General features: G+C 37.9%; 1 protein-coding gene across 3 annotated transcripts in view; it reads left to right on the plus strand.

Annotated features, from left to right (window-relative positions):
* The window catches only part of PLCL2 (phospholipase C like 2), a 221,196-nt gene extending 206,344 nt beyond the window's left edge, over positions 1-14,852 (plus strand). For all 3 annotated transcript variants that reach the window (XM_056800275.1, XM_056800277.1, XM_056800276.1), the window contains exon 7: positions 13,920-14,852. In XM_056800275.1, coding sequence (XP_056656253.1) covers positions 13,920-14,102 — 183 coding nt within the window. In that variant the 3' untranslated portion in view covers positions 14,103-14,852. The remainder of the gene's footprint in view (positions 1-13,919) is intronic.
* Positions 14,853-16,719: the final 1,867 nt, after the last annotated feature.

Genomic DNA, 16,719 nt, shown 5'->3' on the forward strand with positions numbered 1-16,719 from the left:
CACTTAATTCTGTTTGCCTCAGTTTCCTTATCTATAAAATGAACTGGAGAAGGACATGACAAACCACTCCCAGTATCTTTGCCAAGAAAATCCCCAAAAGGAATCATGAAGAGTCAGGCATGACTCAAATGAGTAGACAAGGAGCAGAAGCCATCTCATCCAATCTAGACCTAATCAGGAAATGTCCCCAACAGAATCTCCAATAAATTTGAGTACTAGAGCAGGAATTCTTTCCCTTTGTATGGGACTGATGTTTGGAAGTATAATAATAATAAATAGCTAGCAGTCTCTTAATCTCTCCAATTCTGTTTTTTCAGCTATAAACTGAAAGGTTTGGACCTGTTGGTTTCTCCCAACACCATACATTCTACTTTGACAAATCTCATATCAAGAAGACATTTTCCCTTTCACAAAGCCTAAAGGTTTCCCTATTTAATTGTTGAAGTAAAGACCTTTCCCTCCAAAGGGCTCACATTTTGTGATGAGGCCAAGAACAATACTGAACCCTCTTATGGTAATGCTGACATTTTGGAGGAATGTGCGGTGGGTGAGCTTTTCTTTCGTTTTGTCTCGGAAGTTTCTACTTGCAGCTTGATGGCTTGTGAACCCAAATGCTACACCAGAGTGGTTTTCGTTTAGGACTTTGGCCAATTAAAATGCCCAGCTCCTCTCAGCCATTTCATCTTGGTGGCTTTCTGCTCTGATGATTTGCAGCCTATGAAGACATTATCACAGCTGCCTCTTATAATTTCCTCTTCCCATCCCCCCTAAAGTTCAATGTCCTGTCCCTACGATGCAGAACAATTTCCTTATTTGATTTAATGCAAAGTCCCTCTTCTTGGTCAAGCTCAATTCCCCAGCCTCACATTAAACCTTGACTCACTTAATACGTGAAATCATTTTGCAAATTTCTTCTGCCACCTTCTGCCCACGTGTTCCTCTTGTCTCTAAAATTTCTGTTTCCAGTTTAAGTCCGATGAGTTACAGCTCAGTAAACAGCAGCCCAAAAAATTCACAATGAAAATGAATTTTGGTTTCACAGTTGACTGACTCACTAACTAGCCTGATCCTACTGCTTGAGACCTGGGGACTGTATTACATTCTCTCGTGCCTTCTGCTTCCTATCTCCCAGAAGGAGAGGGATAGCCCTTTCTTCTTCCCAGGCTCTGGATTCTATCCCTCACTGCCTCTTAATAATTTCTTCTTTCTCTTAAATCTTTAACTTTTTTCTCTATCTAGTGGATTCTTACCTTCTCCTACCAGCATGAAGTCTGACTTTATATTTAAAAACACCAAAATCAAAATCAAAACCTCTCCTAATGCTGCTCTTCCCCAGCACAGTGAAACTATGTGAGATGTCAAAAGAGTTTTACCATTTTTATTAAAATTCTTTCTTGTCCATAGTCTGATCCAGAGTTTCGCACACTGTTTGGCACATAGGAGATGCTTAATTATTTATTCTTTGGGGTTATAAATAATTTGGCTGGCTTAATTGTGTCTATCTGGGGGAAATGGGAATAGTTTTTATTAAAATTGTGTAGGGAATGGTAAGTTAGGATTGATACCACCCACTTTGGAAAAGTCTTTTGTGTTCATTTTCCACTTTGGGTTGATGTTTTTTGGAGAAAATGTGAGTTGACTTGTGTTTAATCCAAATTCTTGCAGGCATAAGCCAGGTGGTTGTAAAGCTCTGGTGTATGTTCTCTAAAGTGGTCATTTCTGAGCCTGTCATTCCTTTTCTAGGCATTTGTGAAGTTTATTCCCTTCTCTACAGTAGATTTATTCTGTAATTAAATGATTAGAATCATAAACCTTTAGAGCAGGAGGGGCCACAAGAAATCATCTCGTCCAACCCTGTCATGTCACTGATAAGAAAACTGAGTCTTGGAGAGGTTGAATGATTTGTCCAAGGTCACACCACTTAGATAGCTGCAGAGCAGGAACGAATGCCTTTGTCTCCTGGCTTGTCTCCTTGTCAGGCTCTCTTTCCATTTTGCCAAGTGGTATTATTTACTGATCAGAGCCCAAGATTAGAACAGAGGAATATGTGTTTCTCCTCCTCACTTTTTCTTCTGACTCACAATGATTTATATTTAACTTATTTTTATGTCACTTTCCACATCTTTAAGTCTCTCTATATGCTACTTTTTGGAGCAATTTGAAAATCTTTCTGTGTTCAGCAAATAAAAGGAAAAGAGGGTATGAAATACACAAGTAACCCTCATTACACACATGGTGTCTACAGCTTACAAAGAGCCTCAGGTACCTCCACCAGGAGAACCCATTTTGGACAGGATGTAGCCTGTTGGCTGTATGTGTTGAGAAAATAATGGAATCCCTGCTCTCAAGGAGCTCACAGTCTAATGAGACAGACAACAGGAAATCAATGATATTGAAGTATAGTTAACAAAATATTTTTTAAAGGAACAAGTTCATGGACCTCAAGTTAAGAACTCCTACTCTAAAATATGGAGCTTCATTCTTCTATGTTAATTTTTTTTCTTACCCCCCTCAAATTAAGAAACACAGTAGGTAAAAAAAAAAAGAAAAAGTGAGGAAGGTTCCCAGTATGTTGGCTGAACTTATGAGAAGATATGGTTGAGTTGTTATACAAGATGGGCAGGAAGAGATGGGTTCTGAATAACATCACAAAAGTATGTAAATATAACAAAAAATGTTGATGTGTCAATAATTCCTTCTATTTTTAAAAATAAAAACCTCTATACTAAAAAAAAACAAACACAGTAGGTGTGTAGTTTTTAAAATGCTGTTAAGAATGTCTTCTTTTACCTTTTGTAGGATAGCTTCATGATGCTTCATTAGTTGAAAAAAACACAGAGAACATTTGACATGTTGACATATGGAATTCTGGGGTAGTGATGAATATGTGCACTCAGCTATTTTGCATAAAAATAATCCAATGTCCATTTGGAATACTATTCTCTATTTTTAAAATCTCATTGATGCAATATTGTCAAGAGTGGTTGATATAAGGCATGGTATTTTTCATAGAGACATTTAAGGCTATTATTCTATCTAGCCTTAAATCCAATGTCATTCAATTCTGAGGGACTTAGGAGAAAGAACGTTCTCCACAACTAGAGGAAGAACTGTGGGAGTAGAAACACAGTAGAAAAACAACTGCTTGATCACATGATTCGATGGGGATATGAGTGGGGATATAGAATCTAAATGATCACCCTACTCCAAATATTAATAATATGGAAATAGGTCTTGATTAATGATACATGTAAAACCCAATGGAAATTGCTTGTTGGCTATAGGAGGGAGGCAGGAGAAGGGAAGGGAAAGAACACGAATCATGTAACCATGGAAAAATATTCTTAATTAATTAAATAATTAAATTTAAATAAAATAATAAATGAAAGGGGAAAAATAAATCCTATTTCATTGTTCCTAAATAGAATTAAATATGGCTTCCAAGTTAAATAGTCAAGCCATGAAATCATATTAATTGCCTGATGTCATCAAGTTATATTTCACCACCATAAAACACATTAAACATTGCCTTCATATCGTGGAATCTTCCTTTAGTGATATCAAAATGTCATTTGGACTCAATAAGCACATAGTTCCTCAAAATATTCCAAGGAAAGAAAGAAGCTAAACTTGAAACTAGAGTGAAACTGAACCAAAAGAAGAAAGTGATAATTCTGGTCTTCACCCAGAAAGATCCCTCGAGCTCCAAGCTAAGGCTGAGCATTTGAAAAAGTCAACTGGAATCCCCAAATCAAAAATTAATGAAAAGAACTTGTTCAAAGCAATTTACACTTTGTAATTTTAGTCTTAATGGGCACTTTTGGAAGAATAAAATAGAATCATCTTTCTTGTTTAGCTGATTCAATTTACTTCACCCTGTATCAGTTTATACAAGTCTTTTCATGCTTCTCTGAATTCCCACATTCCCATTCCCTACAGTTCTGCTCATGTACCACAATTTGTTCGGCTCTCCCCCAAACGAGAGACACCCATTTTGTTCCCAGTTTTTGGCAGCCGCAGAGAAGACTGCTGTGCGCCTTCCTTTTCAGTGACATCAGTTCATGATATCATTTCCTGTTGGGCTTATTATTCTGTCTTTAAAGAATAAATACATGAAAAATTATCTTTCAGTAATATATGTGTGTTGATATACATATATGTTTTATATCTAGAGAGATATGCATACATATGCATGTGTATGTGCATATATAGTTAAAAACAGATGTATAACTTAGAACCCCCCAAATCCTGTGTAATTAGTGCTTACGAATATTTGTTTTTCCTTCTCTTCCATTTCCTAATTTATATATTTCTGTTACAATGGAAGGATCAGTGGGATGAATACATATCTATAAAGGAGACTCAGTGTGTTCACTCACTGTGCTTTGTGCTCTGGAGGTACAGAAGAAATGGAAAACTAGATTTCTGCCTTCTGACATGCTAAGAAAGAAGAAATGAATCAGAGCCACCAGACTAACCCTAGGGGTGACCTGGGGTCTAGACCAGGAAGTCAGTTTTGGTAGGGGTCCATTGTCTAGTCTCCTCTTCCTTTTTGGAACTCTAGCCCTGAGCCTGGGGGCCTAGTAAGGCCTGAGGGATAGAGAAAGGCCTAAGGGATGGAGAGAGGCCTAAGGGATGGAGAGAGGCCTAAGGGATGGAGAGAGGCCTAAGGGATGGAGAGAGGCCTAAGGGATGGAAAGAGGTCTAAGGGATGGAGAGAGGCCTAAGGGATGGAGAGAGACCTAAGGGATGGAGAGAGGCCTAAGGGATGGAGAGAGGCCTAAGGGATGGAGAGAGGCCTAAGGGATGGAGAGAGGCCTAAGGGATGGAGAGAGGCCTAAGGGATGGAGAGAGGCCTAAGGGATGGAGAGAGGCCTAAGGGATGGAGAGAGGCCTAAGGGATGGAGAGAGGCCTAAGGGATGGAGAGAGGCCTAAGGGATGGAGAGAGGCCTAAGGGATGGAGAGAGGCCTAAGGGATAGAGAAAGGCCTAAGGGATGGAGAGAGGCCTAAAGAGAGGCCTAAGGGATGGAAAGAGGCCTAAGGAACAGAGAGAGGCCTAAGGGATGGAGAGAGGTCTAAAGGATGGAGAGAGGCCTGAGGGATGGAGAGAGGCCTGAGGGATGGAGAGAGGCCTAGGGGATGGAGAGAGGCCTAAGGGATGGAGAGAGGCCTAAGGGATGGAGAGAGACCTAAGGGATGGAGAGAGGCCTAAGGAACAGAGAGAGGCCTAAGAGATGAAGAGAGTCCTAAGGGACAGAGAAAGGCCTAAATGGAATTAGTTCAGGGGAGGGAAAATGATTGAATAAAGGGGAATCTTGATTGAAATGATTGAATAAAGGGAGCTGAGCTTAATGGTTTCAGGGAGCCTTAGAGGGATTAGCCAGAAGGTGATTAGATAAAACAGAATTAAGTAGAACACTTCCCTTGCCCCCTTCTGCTCCTCTGGGGTTTCTAACCAAGAGGAGAAGAATTAGAACCAAACTCTGGGGAGCAGAAACAGACAAATAGTTGTTGCTGGGGAGAGTGGAAGGGGCTACAAAATTCTGTGACAATCCTCAGGAGCTCAAAAGTTGGGTATGGAGGAAGGAAGAGCAGAATTCCAGGCTTTTGTCCTTTTGACCCTGGTCATCCTATTTAACTTTCTCATCCTCCACCTCCCCTTTAGGCCTTTAGTAAGACTATTGTTTTTCTCCTTCTCTTTCCCTCCTTTTTCCCATATTCTTCTTCTCTCTTAAATTTTCTCTTGTTCTCCTTCCCTTCTCTCTTTCCCCTTTCCTCTCTGTTTCCTAAAGTACAAATATGACCATGTCACTCCCTTGCTCAATACATTTCTTCGGCTCCCCAACAACAAATAGAAACTCCTCTCCTTGGTATTTAAAGCACTTCATAACCTGGATCCTTCTTATCTTTCCAGTCTTCTTACTGGAAGTATTTCTCCTTTCTTTTCACTACAGACCAATCCTATGGACCTCCTTAATTTACTGTTCCTCCCATGGGCCCTTCCATCTTCCATCTTTGTCCTCCATGTCTGGAATGCTTCCATTTTCTGTCTCTCCCTCAAAATCCCTGGCTTCCTTCAAGGCTCAGTTCAAATATTATCTTCTTCAAGAGGCCCTTCCCAGGAGACCCATATCTTTGCCAAATATTTCCTATAGGCCCAGAGTAGAGACCAAATGCAGGGCCATCCTTGGATGGTATCACTTAAAAAGGTCAAGACAAGACAGAGTTATATAGCTTCTAAAAATGAAAATACTGTACAATGTATTTGACATAAGAAACTCTCTGGCCCCAATCTAAAGGAGTAAGTAGCCCTGACTTAATTTATTGTCTTTATTTATTTATTAAATGTAAATTTATTTTTATTTATTTATTATTATTTATTTATTAAATTTAAATTCCCCAAGGGCAGGAAGGTCTCCTCTTTGCATTCTCAGCACCTAGCAAAGCAACTGCTCACAGGAGGCATATAGTTAATGCTCATTGAGTTAAATTGCATGAATTAAAGGTAGAAGGGCAAAAAAGAGACTTAAAATTATGCTGTCAGATAGGAGAAAAGTCACACAGCTAGCAAGTATTTGAGGGGGGACTTGAACTTAGGTTTTCTCAACTTCAGTTCCATTGCTCTACTCATTGAGTTATTTAGCTGCCTCATGGACCTCACTAACATGGAACATTAAAAACAGATTGCCTTAAAGGCCTGTTTAAGTTTGGGAAATTCAGTATTAACCAGGTTATAGGATCATGCATTTAGAAATGGTCATTAAGACCAACCACCCCATTTTATGGATGCGGAAATTGAGATCTAGAGAAAGGAAGTAATTTGTCCAAAGTCACATAACCAATAAGTGGCAAAAGTAGGATTTGAACCCCTGACTTTTGATCCTAAATCCAATATTCTTTCCCATTTTATCACACTGTGGTAAGGATATTTTCAACCTGAACTCACAAATCTATGCTCTTTATGGGAGGTCTAAGCCCTGATAAGAGGGAATGGGAGAAAAAAAAAGTTAAGGTGTCAGTGGCTAAATAGGGAATTTAGGTACTGAGTATTAAATGGTTTATCACATTAAAAAATGTATTATCATTTTGCAAAGCCTGTTAAAAGAAGCAATTCTAGCCCTATTGAGCCCTTACTTACTTTACAGAGAGTTGATTTCCATTTCTAATTATGGCATTTAATTTATGGCTGTTTGGTTTGAAGGAACTGGAAGACTCTCATCTTAACACATCTTCTGGAATTTCAGAGAGTGGAATAAGCAGCCGATCTTTTGTAAAAGAAACAATCTTTATTTCTAGTGCATTACATTTTTAGGGTTCTACTGAGCTGGCGTCTTTCTAGACATTTGTTGTCTTCAAATATTGTTTTGTTTTTTCTCATTATACAAACTCCTCACTCATACATATTCAGTAAATGCCCTTTTTCTATTTCATCATGGCAAGAAACTGATCAATTTCTGACTGCAGCACACTTATCCAGTTACTGATTTTATGTCTCATTGAGGCTAATTTCCATAACATTCCAATTGATCTTAAACATCAACTTTAGAGCAAGCGTCTCATAGATGTGATTCAAGTCTTCCATCTCTTTCATAGTCATAATGTCTGGAACCGAACTCGTTTCTGTTAAAAAAAATAAACAAACAATTTGAATCTCATGCCTGTAAGGATGAAATTTTCCATTAGCCTCTCTCAAACTCTCCTTTTGTTATCAACTGCAACAAAAATTCTAAAGGTGTCTTCCAGCTAATTAAGCAATTAATCAAGAAGTACAGTTATCCCTTCCACATCAAAACTTTCCCCATCACAGTCGGCATAAGAAATTAAATGGGATAATTCATTGCTGGTGGAGCTGTGAACTGATCCAACCATTCTGGAGGGCAATTTGGAACTATGCCCAAAGGGTGCTAAAAGAATATCTACCCTTTGACCCAGCCATAGCACTGCTGGGTCTGTACCCCAAAGAGATAATGGACACAAAGACTTGTACAAAAATATTCATAGCTGCGCTCTTTGTGGTGGCCCAAAACTGGAAAATGAGGGGATGCCCATCAATTGGGGAATGGCTGAACAAACTGTGGTATATGTTGGTGATGGAGTACTATTGTGCTAAAAGGAATAATAAAGTGGAGAAGTTCCATGGAGACTGGAACAACCTCCAGGAAGTGATGCAGAGCGAGAGGAGCAGAACCAGGAGAACATTGTACACAGAGACAAACACACTGTGGTATCATCGAACGTAATGGACTTCTCCATTGGTGGTGGTGTAATGTCCCTGAACAACTTGCAGGGACCCAGGAGAAAAAAACACCATTCATAAGCAAAGGATAAACTATGGGAGTGGAAACACCGAGAAAAAAGCAACTGCCTGAATACAGAGGTTGAGGGGACATGACAGAGGATAGACTCTAAATGAACACTCTAATGCAAATACTATCAACAAAGCAATGGGTTCAAATCAAGAAAACATCTAATGCCCAGTGGACTTACGCGTCGGCTATGGGGGGTGGGGGGGAGGAAAAGAAAATGATCTATGTCTTTAACGAATAATGCTTGGAAATGATCAAATAAAATATATTTAAAAAATTAAAAAAAAAAAAGAAATTAAATGGGAATTTGGGGGGTGTTTGAAGAAGCCTCAGATGATATGCAAAGGCTAGTAGTTGACCAAGAAAAAATGTGGAAATTCATAAATGCACAAAATATATGTAGAGTATTGAATAACACCAACATATTTTATTTTTAATGCCATAAATATACACAATTTCTTTTTTTAAGTTAAAATGAGTAAAAAGTTAAAGTTTATGAAAAGGACATGAAAGCCAGCAGATGACACATAAAGGCTCAAAATTTAGAAATAACTTAAAAAGTTTAGTAATTCATAAATGCATATAAGCTACTGTATACACCCCATTAAAAAAAAAAAGGAAAAAATTTCAGGCTTCTCTTCTGGTTCTCTCCACTGAGCCATGTAGCTACTCCAAGGAATATTTTCCTCATGGCAGCCCAAGACATAAGAAAAAGATTGGGTTGTTTTTTTTTCCTCCTGGATTTTTAGGGGAAACTCTGTGAAGCTAAAGTGTTTTTAGTGCTCTTTGTGAGCCCCCATCAGGCATGCTCTATAAAATCAATTAACCACTTACCAGCTCCCTGATATTAATTAACCAGTTAATTGAGGAATTATTTTTATTTTTGAAAATGTTTATATGTTCATGTTTACAGATCATCCCCTACTCCATTAAAAAGATATCCTTTAACAAAGTAAAATGATTGTGCAAAATTAACAACACAATGCCCTCATTTCAAAGTGTATGCTGTATTCCAAATTTTTAACATGACTTCACTTTTAAAAAAATTAATTGAAAGCTTTTTTTCCTTTCTCTTCCACTTCATTGAAAAAGAGGGGGGGAATTCCCGGTAACAAATATGTATAATCAGACAAAACAAATTCTCACATTGGTTGTACAGAAATATGTCTAATTCTATACCCTATATACACATTTTCTTTTTCTTTTTTTTCCTTCAAATTTTCTATCAGGAGGAGAGTAGCATGATTTATCCTCAATCCTCCAGAATCATGCATGGTCATAATTGTATTGGTCATAATTAACTTTCAGAATCGTTTGTCCCTTTCTTCTGGTTATTGTATAGATCATTCTCCAGGTTGTGCTCATTTTGTTTTTTATCCATTTATAAAAACTTTTGAAATGATTCATTATTGTACTCTTGATATAGTATAAATATTGTTCTTCTTATCACTTCATTCTGAATTAGCTCATACAAGAACTTCCATGATTATTTGAAATCATCTATTTCTTTATTATTTATAGCACAGGAGCATCCCCTCACCTTTCGGCTGGCTGACATTCATATACCACAACTTATTCAGCCATTCTTCCATTGAAAGCCATCCCTTTAGTTTTCTAGTTTTTTGCTATCACACACAAAAAAGAGCTGCTCTAAATATTTTTGTAACTAAAGGAATTTTTTTCTTATTTCTTTGATCTCTTTTGGATACTGCCTTAACAGTGGTAAAGCTGGGTCAAAGAATATGCGTAGTTCAATAACTTATTGTGTATAATTTCAAATTATTTTCCAGAATGGCTATTCACAGGTCTTCCAACAGAGCATCACGATGCCTTTTTCCCCACAGAGCCTCGTTTTTCTTTTTTGTCATCTTTTCCTAACTAGATAGGAGGTAGAATAATAAATTGGAGGTCGAAACTTGGAATTGCTTTCAAGATTATTTCTCTAATTAATAGTAATTTGGAGCATTTTTTTTACATGACTATCAATAGCCTGGATTTCTCCCCTTGAGAACTGCATGGTTGTATTCTTAGACCATTTATCATTTGAAAAATAACTCTTATTCTGATTGGTTTAAATGAGTTCCTTGTACATTTCGAAAATTAGACTTTGATTGTCAGAGAAACTTATTGTAAAAGATCTTTTTCTAGTTAATTGTTTCTCATTTAGCTGAAATGGATTTGTTTGTGCAAAACCTGTTTAATTTTCTGTAATCAAAAGTATTTCTTTATCTTCTATGATCCTCTCTTTCCCTTTTTTTTGGGGGGGGGAGGGGGTTACAAACTTTTCTTCCTTCCATAGAAGCAATAGGTAATTTTTTCCACATTTCTCTAAATTTGTCATATGACCTTTTATATGTCAGTCACATCCATTTGGAATTCATTTTAGCATAAGGTATGAAATGTGAGTCTAAATCTAATTTCTTCTGAGCTGTTATCCAATTTTCCCAGCAGTTTTTGTCAGATAGATGAATCCTTAACCCAGTAGATGGGGTCTTTATAGATATCAATTACTTGTGTATTTGTCTAATCTGTTCCATTGATCAATTTCTCTATTTAAAACAAAATAATTAATTAAGTTAGAATATTTTTCCATGATTACATGATTCACGTTCTCTCCCTCCCACCTTCCCTCCCCACTCCTGGAGCTGACGAGCAATTCCACTGGGTTATACATGTATTATTGATGATCTCTCTATTTTTTAACTAACATCAATTACTACTTTGTAGAATAGTTAAAGATTTGACTCTCCTACTCCACTCTTCATTCCTACTTTTCATTATTTCCCTTGAGATTCTTGACTTTTTGCCTCCATATGAATTTTGTTATTATATTTTATATAATATATTATATTTTAGTTCTATAAAGTAATCTTTTGGTAGTTTGATGAGTATGGCACTGAATAAGTAAATAGTTTAGCTAGTATTATTATTTTATTTTCTAGAATCTTCCTATTCCTCTGCTTTCTGGTATTTTTTTTTAATAGAAACGGGTGTTACATTTTGTTAACAAGCTTTCTTTCTGCAGCCATTGATATAATTATATAATTTTATTGTTAACATAATTAGTTAAGCTTACAGTTTTCCGAATATTAAACCAGCCCTGCCTTCCTAGTATAAAAGCAGGACAGAGGTTGTGTGCGTAGAGAGAAATGATCACCATGAAGTCATCCTGTCCAGATTTACCCTTGAACTTAAGTGGTATTTGTCACTATCTAGCAATAATAAGTTATGTGGGGCAAAGGCCCATTTTTTCAGATATTAAAAATGTGGTTTTGTAGTTTTAATATGGGGGCATCTAAAACTGTTCCCAAACCCAGAATTCATACAATGAAATTTTAAAATATTTTGTATTGGTTTTAAACTGTGAAAAAAGTTTTTCAATTAACATGTTCAATGAATAGTAAAATTAAAAAAAGAAAATGAATAAAAGAAAAGTACTCTCCAATCCTGCTAAGCCAGAGAACCGAGGTCTATTTATAGTCACTAATTAAAGGACTCTGTCTATGACAGGAAAATCAGAAATGGCAAGTGGTAAAGAGCTCACCACTGTGTGCATTCGATTCTCCCAGCAGCTTAAAATGGCCCTGCAATTTGTCCCCCCAGGAGCTAAATCTCCATCCTCCAGCAGCTGACTGCCTTGGACAGGAAACTTATGATTATGGAATCATTACCTGCCTCTGTCTTTTGCAGCTGTTCCTATTCAATTCACATAAGGTCTAAAGCCGGACTTTACATGAGCAAGGACCACCCAAAGCAACTCCAATGTAAAATTTTTCTGATTCTTACGAGAATCCAAATTTAGGGGTAATCCACAGAATTCGGCAGGAAAAGGGAGGGATGGTTTCAGGAAGGAGGAGAAGAAAGAGACTCAAATGGTGAGCCAGCCTTGGATTGGAAATGGAGCAGGTCAGAGTACCTTATCCTTCCGGCAGTGGAGAGATGGGAAACCCAAGGCTTTTGTTTTTAAAAGAGTTAGAGAATGGTTTCCAATTCATCAGGTGGATCTTACAGAATATGGAAATGCATAGAAAAGAATCTTAAAGGCAAAGAAGATGTTATAATCTAAATAGGCAACATGGCGCATAGTAGGTAAGCATGTTGGACCTAAGAGTAAGGAAGACGAGGGTCTGAATCCAGCTTTAGTTGTTTGTTTTTAAAAGAGTTAGAGAATGGTTTCCAGTCAATCCAGTGGATCTTACAGAATATGGAAATGCATAGAAAAGAATCTTAAAGGCTAAGAAGATGTTATAATCTGAATAGGCAACATGGCGCATAGTAGGTAAGCATGTTGGACCTAAGAGTAAGGAAGACGAGGGTCTGAATCCAGCTTTAGTTGTTTGTTTTTAAAAGAATTAGAGAATGGTTTCCAGTCAATCCAGTGAATCTTACAGATTATGGAAATACATAGACAAGAATCTTAAAGACTGAGAAGATGTGAACAGGTTGTAATCTGAATAGGCAACATGGCGCACAGTAGGTAATAAGCATGTTAGATCTAAGAGTAAGGAAGATGAGGGTCTGAATTCAGCTTTAGTTATTTATTGGCTCTGATACCAAGTGAGTCACTTAAACTCTCTGAGGCTAAGTTTCCTCACCTACAAAAAAAAGGAGATAATTCTAGCACCTACTTCCTAGTGTTTTGTTGAAGGTCAAATGAAAAATGTATTTAGTAAAGCACTTAACAAGCTTTAAAGTGATATTCATCATCTTTATTATTATTGCCAGTAGATAAGTGTCAACATTGGTGAGATGGCAGTTGCATCAAACCTTTTATTCATCATGGACCCCTTTGACAATCCAGTAGAACCTATGGGCTGGTCCTTCTAGGTATTATGTTTCTAAATACATAAAATAAAATATATAGATTTACAAAAGAATCCAGTTCTATTAAAATACAATTATCAAACTATTTTAGTGTGCTCTCTTAAAGTATAAATTGACATGAATTCTACAGTTTAGTTTGACCTAATCATCCTTTTTTCATTTCATTTTTTTAAAATCCACTGAACACTTTTGCCACTGTCACCCTTACACCACAACCGGAATTTCTGTGCTTTAGTGAGTCTTTGAGTTGAGCAAAGAGAAGGTCCAGGCCTGATACACACCATCGCTAGCTGAGCTGTGTCCTCAGGGAGCCTTATTGTCCCATTGGGTCATAAAAGGCATAAATATTTGGTTATGAAATATTTCCCGGGGCATAAAGTGATGAGAAACAGCTCTTAACCTTTGTGGGAAAGCTGTGATTGGCTCCAAGAAGCACATTTTAAAAGAAAGAAATGGGGGGCAAGAGGGAAGGATGAAAAATAAAACAAGAAAAGGGACAGTGTGAAAGGTCGAGCCATGATGCACAGAGGGAGAATTTTATTCCCAGACAGATTACATCTTTATTTCCCAAGACTCCTTCAGAGGAGCTATTGAAAACAGTTGGGGGAAAAAAACAGACTCCTGTTTTCTGGAAGTTGATCCAATTCTTTGGAGGCAATGCCAGGGAGAAAGAAATATGGTATCTCTGTACCTCAAAATATTTTGGTTACGGTGAACAAGCTGCCTCCTTTCTAGGCGGCTGTCACAGAAATGCCCATAACTAATATCTTTGCGTTTGTTCTTCCAGGGGCAAGCTGATCTTCTGAAATATGCTAAAAATGAGACATTGGAGAACCTGAAACAAATCCATTATGCTGCTGTCTCCTGTGGACTGAATAAACCAGGCACTGAAAATGCGGACTCAGCCCCCAAGACGCGGAGGAGTCTGGAGGTCATCCCAGAAAAAGCCAATGATGAAAACGGAGAATGATGGAGCCCTCGCCTAGTCTTTATGGAGTTTATAACTCTAGGACCAACTGTAGGCACACGGGACAGACACTGGCTTTGCACTCACTAATGAAAATTATATTTGGAATCTTAAAGCACAACTGGAATAGCTCATTACAGTCTATTACAACTGTGAATGTACGTAGCAATTCTGCGTGTGAAGGCAAATAAATTGTTTCAAAAGAAATTATGTTACTGGCCAAAATATGCTATATTTGTGTAACAGATGTCATAATTCAATAACAGTGCAAAGAACAGATCATTCATCATAGCTCCATTGAGAAACAAACTCGCTTTTCTTGAACAAAAGCAATTACAGTTGGAGTGGCTTGACAAATGGTGTTTGGGGGGAGGGGAGAGCCAACACATTTTTGGAGAGGTGTGATTTTCTGCCAATCTGAGGTATTAGGGTGACAAGTGATTTGGGGTTCGGGGGTATGCTTGCTGAGCCATAATTATAAAGGAGAATGTAATTGGACAATGCTCTCTGAAGTCTCAGGGCGCTCTGGGATACCCATGAGGTACAAGGAAGATGAACGATCCATTCTATCCTCCATCTCAAGATGTGTGTGATTTTCGCCAGAGTGTTTCTGCAAACATGTCTATCGAATGTACAAGAGACCAAACTGCAAGCAACACATTGTAAATAGTTTTTCATTGTGTGAAGTGATGTGTTCACATTAAAAAAAGTTTTATGATATTTCTCCCATACCAGTAAAAGCTTTTGACTAAATTTTAACTTTTTTATTTATTTTCTAGTTATAAAATAAAGTAAGATTTTGAAGAGGGTTGTTTAGAGCACTAGGAAGTCCATTGATTAGCCAAGATCCCACAGCCAAGATAGGTCTGAGGAAGGATTTGAACACAGATCTTCCTAGGACTCAGGCCAGCTCTCCATCTATCCTACCACTTTAAAAAATAAATAAGACCTGAACCAAGAGGTTTGCCAACCATATATTGCTGGGTTGCATTGGCTTTCTTTTTATGATAAGATTTTTTATGATTTTAGCTCATGGGAAAAGATAAATATCCAAACCTTCAACCTTAGCTTGATGCTTCTGATGGACAAAAGTCAGCCAAGGATACCATGACCCAGTAAAGAAAAGCCGAAGGAAATTAGAGGACTGTGGATACATGACCCATTTGTGTTGCTGTTAGGGTTTTACTCAAACAGCCATTTTCCACAAATCAGTCTTGGTTCCATTTCTTTAGACTTCATTATTATTTATAGTAAAACAAAATGGTGTTCACTATTTTGAAAGATTAAAAGTTCTCAACACATTACCTTGCCCCATCTGGAATTATGGCTTTTCTTTCCAACAGCTTAGAATGAAGAAGGAAGGAAAAATCAGTGGTGTTCCTGGTTTTCTGTTAAGAGATGTGAATGCAGCGAACATTGAAGAGCAGTGAGGGAACCCACAAGTATACAAAGATTTGTGCCTATTAACACAGGAAATTCCCGGTGCCAACACACATCCCTCTCTACTGGTGACTCAGGAGATGAGCCCTAGACTCAATGAAGTCTAGTGACTTAGAGTCAATCAATAAATTCATTAAATGCCTACTATGAGAGTGTTTAGGAAAAGGTAAGGAATTCAATTTGGACATGATAAGTTTAAGATCTCAACAGGTCATCCAGTTGTAGACTTCTGAAAGGCAGTTGGAGATGCCAAATTGGAGGTCAACAGAGAGATTGGGGCAGGATAGGTATAGAGAAGGTCATTTAATCCATGGGCATTGATGAGATCATGTGAAATTGCCTACAAAAGAGAAGAGAAGGGGGCCCAGGACAGAACCCCTTAGTTAAAAGGTATGATCTGGAAGAGAATCCAGCAGAAGAGACTTAGAAGGAGCAGTTGAAAAGGTAGGAGGACAACTAGGATAAAGTGATGACCCCAAGACCTAGAGAGTATCAAGGAGGAGGGAGTCAACAGTGCCAAAATAGTAGAGAGATCAAGGATAATGAGGACTGGAAAAAGATCTTTGGATATGGCAATTAAGAGATCAGTAGTAACTTTGCAAAGAGTACTTTCGATGGGATAAGAAAGTTGGAAGCTGGGTTGGGAAGGGTTAAGAAGAGAATATGAAGAGAAAAAGGAGAGACACCTAGTGTAGACAGCCTTTTCAAAAAGTTTAGCCACAGAAGGCAGAAGAGATATTGGATCATAGTTGGCAGGGATGGAAGAATCAAGAGAGAATCTTTTTTTTTTTCGTGTCAGGGAAGACAAGACATGTTTATAGTCAGTAAGGAATGGGCTAGCCAGACAGGGTGAGATTGAAAATAAATGAAGGCATGAGGATGACAGAGGAGGCAATCTGTTGGAGCTGACAAGATGGAATGGGATCACTTAACCAGGTAGAAGGGTTAGCTTTGGTAAAGCCAAGGTCATCTCATCATCTGAGACAGGTCTGAAGAAGGAAAGGCATATGGGTAATCTGAGATAAGGAAGAAGAGAGAAGAGGAAACTTACGCTATATGAGCTCAATTATTTTTCTGTAAAATATAAAGTTCTCACCTTAAGGGTGGGAGGCGTAGGAGTCGCTGGAGATCTGAGGAATGAAAATGTCTGGAAGAACTTCAGAGTAAGCTAGTGACAAGA

The sequence above is a fragment of the Monodelphis domestica genome, chromosome 5, assembly GCF_027887165.1.
Source record: "Monodelphis domestica isolate mMonDom1 chromosome 5, mMonDom1.pri, whole genome shotgun sequence".
Classification (NCBI taxonomy): domain Eukaryota; kingdom Metazoa; phylum Chordata; class Mammalia; order Didelphimorphia; family Didelphidae; genus Monodelphis; species Monodelphis domestica.